Consider the following 8,858-nt stretch of genomic DNA (forward strand, 5'->3'; position numbering starts at 1 on the left):
TGTTGCTCTCTGTCTCTCTCACTCTCTCACTCTCTCACTCTCTTGCACCACTCTCTCCATCACTGTATAGCAACATTTGGTGAGACGTCTCACTCTCTACCTCCACCCCCTTCCTCGCTCCCCCTTCTTCATCCACTCCTCACTTCCCCTCCCTCCCCTTCCTTCCTTCTGTCTTCTCTGCCTCCTCTCTTTCCCTCTCCCTTTCTCCCCCCCCCCCACCCATTCCCGTTAATACTCTCGTCAGCAAAACGACGGGTTGTATTTGCTAGTTTATTGGTAAAGTAGTCCGAGTTATTGACAACATGTCACACACAGTTGGTATTTTCCTGAACTTCTCCAAGGCCTTCAACACAATTAATCATGGTATCCTATTGTATAAACTTTCTCATTATAGAATTAGGGGAAGGCATTGGAGTGGTTCAGGAACTATCTTTCTGATAGAACACAACATGTAGATATGTATGGTTTTGAGTCTACTCTTCAGTCAATTTCCTGTGGGGTCCCACAAGGCTCCCTCTTTGGCCCACTCATCTTTATCTTATATATGAATGATTTTCAAAACTCACCATCAGTTTTGTCGTTTAACCTTTTTGCGCACAACTCCAATTTATTTTGCTCTTACCGTAGTCCTGCCTCTCTCTAGGAAATTGTGAATACTGAATTGCGATTTGTTTTTGATTGGATCCAGGCCAACAAATTGTCCCTTAATATTAACAAAATAATTTTCAAAATTTCATGGTTTGTCGCATATTCTATATCATCTTTCACCCCCAAAAAGTCTAAATAAATAATCGGAGTGTAATAGAAGTTGACTCAACAAAATTTATTGGTGTTTCGAGAGACAGTAAGCTGTCTTTAAAAGTATAAATTCATTTCTTATGTGAATTATTGTCTCGGAATACAGGTGTTATAAACAAACTGAAAGATTTCACACGTCACATGTACCCACGCATGTTTTACGTATGCTCTATTCCACTCTAATCTTGCTGTATTTGAATTAAGGTATACTTGCTTGGGGAAACAGCTCTAAAGGCCACACAGACAAACTTCGTATCAATTAGAAACGGGCTGTTAGAATAATAAATCATGTTGGATTTCATTTACATACAAGTAACCTGTTCTAGGATTGCAATATCGTTCAAATACCTGATTTATTTTCATCTTGTCTTTGGAATCTTCATTTACCAACTAACCAAAGGTAATTTACCGGACGCTTTCACTCCTCTCTTCCAAAGTAATAGTGCTATACATCGTTACACTGCGAGACAACATGATTGTTTTCATCTTCCACATACTTGTGCGGTTTTCGCAAACATCACAATTATGTTCACAGGACCTAAACTCTGGAACAGCTTACATGCTGAACTAACTGAATCCCTCTCAATCAATGGGTTTAAACAAAAGCTCACAGTTACCTTTGAAATGTTTATGTGTAGTTTTTAAATGTCCTACTGTGACTACATTGTACAGATTGTACAGGTGGTACCTAAGTGACAAATTCTCCTGATCATTATATGAAGTGTGCTCTTTGTAGACCACATGGCTTCTCTCGTATTATGTGCTTCCTTCATGTCTTCAATGACCTGAAACACATTTTTGTGTGTGTGTGTGTACTTTACGTCAACTTCCAACTTGTTGTTATGCTCAGACGAATGGAGTTTTTTTTTTTTTTTTTTGCAGGAACCTAATCCTTTACAATCTCAGCTTTTCATTTGGGTTCTTCACATTTTACACTGATTATCCTATCCATGTCTTATTACCTCCGCCACCAAAGGTGAAGGTGGTTATGCTTTCAACCCTTTGGCTGTTTGGCTGTTTGTTTGTTTGTTTGTCTGTTTGATTTTATGCAGGATATCTCAAAAAGTTGTGGACGGATCTGGATGAAATTTTGTGGACAGGTGGGTGTGTGACGAGGAAGAATTGATTCAATTTTTATGAAGATCGGAATCCAGATCCAGATCCGGATCTGATAATTTTTTAAGTGATTCTTCACCAGTGAGAGAGTGGGCCAAAAACGATATTGTACTGTACAGCATGATATTTCGAAAATTTATTGGGCCCGATATGTTCTCGTGGATCAGGCATTATGTGGCGGAGGTATGCGCTCCACAGAGTGCCCTTCTATTTTATCTCAAGTGATGCTTTTATTTATTTCACCATACATTCTATTTGATTCAATCTATTTCTTTGTATTACTCTGAATTTGACTGAAATTGTATGAATCATGTCTTTTGTTGTGAAATATGGAATAATATAAAATATTAAAATAAATCAAATTCGGATCCAAGATGACCTCGTGAAAATCACAAGGTGAAAAGGGCAGAAAGAGGATGTGCAAAAGCAGCAGAGCGGGTTTTTAGGACACGCAAGCTGATACCATCCAGTCCAGTAGCAGAGTCAGAGATGAGGGTTGAAAGAACCTTCTCCACCTTCTCAGGTGCAAATAGTGGGCAATTTAGCATAACAATTGTGCATTTTGTGAGGAAAGCACCAAATTTGGAACACTAGTAGCCTATCATATTATGAACAGATTTGGATATTGGGCAATCTCAAAATTTTTATGGCAGTGGAAAATGGCTGCCACAGCCATCAGCAGCTGAATTTGAGATAGCCCAATATCCCAATCTGTTCATAATATGTTAGGCTACTAGTGTGCCAAATTTGGTGCTTTCCTCACAAAATGCACAATTCTTATGCTATATTTAGCTAAGTTGCCCCGCTATAAAGAGAGAGTCCAGAAGCAGTTGGGTATGACAGAGAATGATTGGTACCAAGAGTGAGGGGTTGGAGGCACAAGATTTGGAAACAAACATAGAATTGAGGCATTCAGCCTTCTCACAAGCAAAGTTGTCTGTGATGCCATTTGGAGAGAGGTAAGGGATGGAAAGGGGAGCATACTCCAGAGACAGATTTAATAAGGTGCAACCAGGTTTTAGAGGAGGGAGACAAGTTTGAAAGTTCATTGTTGAGGTTTGACGGATGTTTTCTGGCTACCCTGAAAGTGGACACACACTTGTTGCAGACTTTTTGGAATGCACTGGATTTTTGGAATGCCTTTGGTCGGATTATCCTTCCAGGAAGAGAAGACAAGTTGCTTAAGAGCAACTTCCTCACTACACAATTCAGTATGTTGTGGGTGGGGAGAAGGGTAGGATAATTGAAGACAAATTTGGGAATCAAAGAGAGCAGGATTCTGTGGAAGAATTCCGAGGCCGAGTTAACATCAGGAGTAGTCGATATGGGAGACTAGTCCTGAAGAGAGATGGCTCTTGCAGTCCTTGCCAATCTTCTTGAGTGAACTGCCAGACTTGCCGGCATTGAGGCAGTTCTCTGAGAATAGCCAAAGAGATGTTGACTTTTACAATCACATGATCAGATGAACCTATTGGAGCAGAGGAAGATCAGGAGATATTTGTGGGAAAGTTAGTCATCACTAAGTCCAGAATGGAGGATTTTCCATTTGGAGAAATCAGGATTGGACAGTTCAAAGATTGAGTGAATCCCATGGAGTCACAGAAGTCATTTGCTGAAGTGGTATGGCTGGTGAGAGAGGTACCATCACCCAGCCAAGATGCATTGTGACAATTGAAATTCTCACATATGAGGAAGAAAGATTTGGATGAGTGGTTAAAAGTTTGTCCATGTTGTCTGAGGGACAAATGTAGATTGGGTTGTCACTGTTAGGAAGGTAAAACACAAAGATAAAGAAGAGGTGGGAGCAGAAGAGAAGTCACAGCCAGAGGTACTCCTGGGGAATGGAATGTGTAAGATCAGTACATGCACAGTGAGAAATTGAGTCCTTGATGTAAAGTGCAACTCTGGGGTGTGTTTCAGTCCTATCAAATCGGAGGAGATTATAACCGCCGAGAGACAATAAGGAGTCAGGGATGTCCTGTGGGGGGAGGATTCTGTAAAACAGATGATGTCCGGTTTATCACCAGCTGCCTGGATTGAGAGATCTTTCAGGTTGGAGCACAGGCCCCAGATGTTTGAGATTGACAAAGTCAGATATAGGGGGAGGAGGCATTGGGAGGGGGAATTTGTGTGAGCAAAGTGAGTCTTTGGGGGAGGGGTAAGGGGGAGAGGGTGAGGGGGAAGTTTTGAGTGTGTGGGGTGTGGGGGAAGGTTTGAGTGCATGGGGTGGGGGGGAAGGTTTGAGTGTGTGGGGTGTGGGGGAAGGTTTGAGTGCGTGGGGTGTGGGGGAAGGTTTGAGTGCGTGGGGTGTGGGGGAAGGTTTGAGTGCGTGGGGTGTGGGGGAGGTTTGAGTGTGTGGGGTGTGGGGAAGGTTTGAGTGTGTGGGGTGTGGGGAAGGTTTGAGTGTGTGGGGTGTGGGGGAAGGTTTGAGTTTGTGGGGTGTGGGGGAAGGTTTGAGTGTGTGGGGTGTGGGTGAAGGTTTGAGTGTGATGGGTATGGGAGAAGGTTTGAGTGTGTGGGGTGTGGGAGAAGGTTTGTGTGTGTGTGTGTTGGGGGGGGGGGCGCATTATGCTCTGAAGTAACATGATACTGCAGAATAGCCCTTACCACTTTCAGACAGACTGCAGTTGCATCACTGTCTGCTGATCAAGAAATGATTAGTTGCTGGTCTAAAATATGGAACATGTCAATAAACCTGGCAAGTCTCATAGGCTCACCCTGTCACTCAAGATGGTTTGTTAAATAACACCACCTCTCTATTCCACTTTCAGTCACTGGATATGGTTCAGTTTCAAGACCTTCGAAGCTTCATCATCTGTCACCATATCTCAAAAGCCTGGTGTTGGCTTAGTGGTTAGGGTGGCGGCTTGGGGTCCTAGGGTCCTGAGTTCAAGCCCCGTTGGCCGCTGAATTAAATACACCAGGAGGTTGAGTCAGCCTGTCATCCTTCCGAGGTCGGCAAAATGAGCACCAGTGTACTGGTAAGGGGGACACTGCATCAGCGGCATAGCCGCATCCCAACCAATGATGCAACCAGCAGCCACAGGCTGCACTTGAGAGAGAGAGAGACCATATCTCAAGGGCTGAACATACCTTAAAGCCAGTCTCAAAACTAGCCACATACTGGGCATCCTGTGTCTTTCACAGTAATTCCTTGAAAAATCAGAACTATTTTCAGCTTTTGTCAGAATCGTAATTGAGTACTCCTCTCCCCTATGGGCTGATGCCTCTGCATTCTGTAGAATCTAAAGTTATCAACCTCATTGGAACCTCCTGCAATGAGGCCAGAGCACAAGGCCTGTTGCTCTTACATTGCAGGCAAATCGATGATCTCTCAATTTTATTTTACCATCCATCTCTCCTGTGGTTCAGCTCCTCCTGCTCTCTCAGCCCTCTGACCCTCCCCCATGAACTCCATGATGCATGCATTCTTCCAGGAACCCCCTCCTGGTTAAATTCTAAAAATCCAGGCTTACTGCAAACCTCAACTTTTGTTCCTATTTACTCACACTTGTGGAACCACCTTCATGAGGCCCTTCAATCACACTCTTCCCTACAGAGCTTCAAGCAAGCTTTATACTACCATCTCCTGTTATCCCACATCGCTTCCCATTCGTCTTACCTAACCTAACAGTCTTACTTGTTGATTACTGAGTTTCCTCTCTTCTTTTCCTGCTCATTCATTCCCTTGCTTATGATGTCAAACTATTGCTCCACTTTCCCATAGTCAGTTGAATGCCTTTTTTGCCCTCTACCACCTCACTCTTCCGTGAGCATTGATCTTACATAGGAAAATATAAACATAAAGAAATATGAGACCGGGCAGAAGGAGAGGAAGTGTGGCGTGGGCTCGACTTTAGCATGAAGTGGAAGAAATATCACAAAAACTCTGTGGCTCAGTGCACTGTCAATAATGTGCGTATATATATATATATATATATATATATATATATATATATATATATATATATATATATATATATATATATATATATATATATATATATACATATGTATGTATCTTTCTAACCACTCACTGACTGACTGATATCAAGGATCGGGACCTTCTGGGTGACGTAGAAAGCTGAAATTTTTTGTCTCAATGGACATTGAAGCCAGGACACCAGAAAAAAAAAAAGATCACAGAATTGTCATACGACATACATAAATAAAAATATAAATAAATGAAAAAAATGCAGGTGAGTGACCCAAGAGAATGGGGAAGCACGGTAATTTTGTGTGCCAACGGACATCGAAGCCAATACACCAGGAAAAATCACATAACAGTCAGAAAGCATCCATAAATGAAAATATAAATAAATGAAAAAAATAAATAAATGTAAAATCAAGTGTAGGTGAGTGACCCGAGACAATGGGAAAGCACGGTTCGTTATTGCTCACACAATGTGTAAGCACACACCACTCGTATATAATATAGTTACTATCACTGAAATAACAGCAGCAATGAACCACCTATGCAAAAGTCGGAAGAATAAAATGAATGCTGATTCTGAAAACTATGCAACATGTGAGGTTAAATAATCAGAGGGGAGGACTGGTTAATTAATACAGGGAGGACATGGTGGACAAGGTGCAGGGTGCTTCACAAAAAAGATGACTGTGTCCTTAAAAACCCCTTCAATTTGTTCCACAGCAATTCAATTGAATATAAGGATGTTTCAGTTCAAGGTTGTGCTGGTAGACAGGTCACTAAGGTAGAAATACTAGACAGAAAGTTTTACAATCAAGTGACAGCCGTTTTGTCATTATGTGCTTGTGGACTGGCATTAGATGTCCTCTGATATTCTCTGGCCGTAACTCACAAGTTCATTGAATCTCATGGGAAGCACATTAGATTGAACAATTCGATTTTTATTTACTCGATCAGTTGTTGATACCACTATGGACCAACCTGGAACAATAGTAATTGTTTTCAATATTCGGAGAACTCGGAACATCCTCAGGGCTTCAACCCTTTTCAAGTTTTCTTCGATTTGTGTCGCATATCTGATGGAGACAGAAGGAAGGTTGGGCACAGGATTAAAGAGAGTAAGATAAAAAGTGGTGTAAAATTTAACAGATAATTTGGGTCTGTTAGATTTAATACTGTTCGTAAATGCAAAGAGAGCTATTGAGATCATGTTTTGCATCTTCAAATGAAATCATCAGCCATTGTATTGCCAATATAGTTTTAACTCTGAAGTTTAAAAAGAGTTTACATCAAATGAACAATACAGTCTGCCCCCACCCTCACCCACTCCTGTACAAGTCTTGTACATTCTTCTTTCCTTGGCTCTTTCTCCTCCCAATCTCCCTTTCTCTTCTCACATTAATTTCCCCTAAATTGGCATGTATGACATTCCCATCTGAGCACAGAGCTCTCAGTGGTGGGGAATCCAGGTCCAAATCCCCTACACTGTGTTGAATTGTCCATTTGTATGCTTACATCCTTTTTTTTATTCATCCAAAAGTGCACTGGTGTCTTCTCATGTCCTTGTTGTTCATGTAATATATGCACAAGCCTTAGAACTTTAAACACTGGAGACAAAACTTGTCATTCTTTGTGGAGTTTAGCACAGTTTTAGTGGTAAGTGCAAAATACAAAAACAATACGACGTTGAAATCCTAGACTTCGTGAAGACTTGCCTTGATCTGTATTGGTAAACGAGTTAAAAAATAGATTTTATTAACTGAGAGCTGAGAGTGGGAAATGAGGTGCAGGGTAACATTTGGACCATTACTCTCCATCTGAACAAAAGAGAGCTTTTATCTTATCAGTTTTCATTTAATGATATCCTTTATAAAAACTACCAAGTTAAGGCAAAATAATTAAGCCTCCCCTTTCAGGATAGGGGGAGGCTAATAGCTATTGTAGGGTTTGTTTATACAATTGGTGCCCCCAATTTTTAATGGTACCTCAGTGTTTCTTAGAACCCTCCGAGTACTAAACCACCATTTAAGTATTTTTCTTCTTTTTATTTTTCTGCTCATTTACGAGTTGTATCTCAGCCGGCTGGGACTTTCGGAATGAAATTTTACATCAATAACGGGAATAAAAATGATGTGGGGTTGACATCTTTTTTTGACCTTGACCAAATGTTTGAGGGCATGACCCAATTATATGCATTTGAACATTTTTTACTAAAATTCGACAAGTCTCTCTGATCGGCATGAAATAGCCTTCTCTAGATAGCATAGAGCACGTTGCATTGAGGCTTAATTTATGTCATGCACCTCTCAGTTGAAGGTCAAGATCAAATGGTGATCTGAAAAAACAAAACAAACAACGCGTTCTTTTGTCATCACTCGATTTTGCCAATTTGGAATCTCAAAGACTGCTTGGTCTTCCAAGATGTTCTTGCATCATAATCGTGCATCTGCACTGAAGTTATGCACCTGATACTTACCCTGCACATGTGAAGTCTGTCCGTCCAGCCATCCATCCACAAACATCAGTTTATGATTGAGGAACAACATAATTTCAATTTAATGTTATATTTTGAACATGAATCAGAACATGAATAGGATGACAAGTCTTTTGTTTTACCGTAATTTGTCTCAGAATTTGTCCCGATGCCACATGCACAGAGAGGAGTGAGAATTTTTTTACTCTGTCTGCCTGTCTGACAAACAAAATTGAAAATCATTTCAAATTTGGAAACTTACTGTTTATAAGGACATCACAAAGGACATAAACAACAAGCACACATAACTAATGTAACGTGTTAAACAAGGTGGTGTGATAGCCACTGCTTCAATGGCAGTTAATTTTTTGATACGACCTTCACAATGTTTATTTCATTTCAATTTATTTACACACTTGAATATTGTTGAACACAAATTGCCTTATTATCCCTTCCAAAAACCTCCATTTTTGCAGTACTTGGATATGTTAAATAAGGTGGTATATATACACAAGACTGAATCAGCTGCACTAAACTTAC

At 40.7% G+C, this 8,858-nt stretch overlaps 1 protein-coding gene across 1 annotated transcript in view; it reads right to left on the bottom strand.

Moving 5' to 3' along the window:
• The window catches only part of LOC147022136 (sodium channel protein type 4 subunit alpha B-like), a 144,364-nt gene that overhangs the window by 127,776 nt on the left and 7,730 nt on the right, over positions 1-8,858 (bottom strand). Inside the window, exon 3 of the mRNA XM_085892749.1 lies at positions 6,827-6,921. Within this exon, the coding sequence (XP_085748875.1) occupies positions 6,827-6,921 (95 nt within the window). The remainder of the gene's footprint in view (positions 1-6,826; positions 6,922-8,858) is intronic.

The sequence above is a fragment of the Eptatretus burgeri genome, chromosome 8 (assembly GCF_056783735.1).
Source record: "Eptatretus burgeri isolate ZD-2024b chromosome 8, Ebu_testis_v1, whole genome shotgun sequence".
NCBI lineage: Eukaryota > Metazoa > Chordata > Myxini > Myxiniformes > Myxinidae > Eptatretus > Eptatretus burgeri.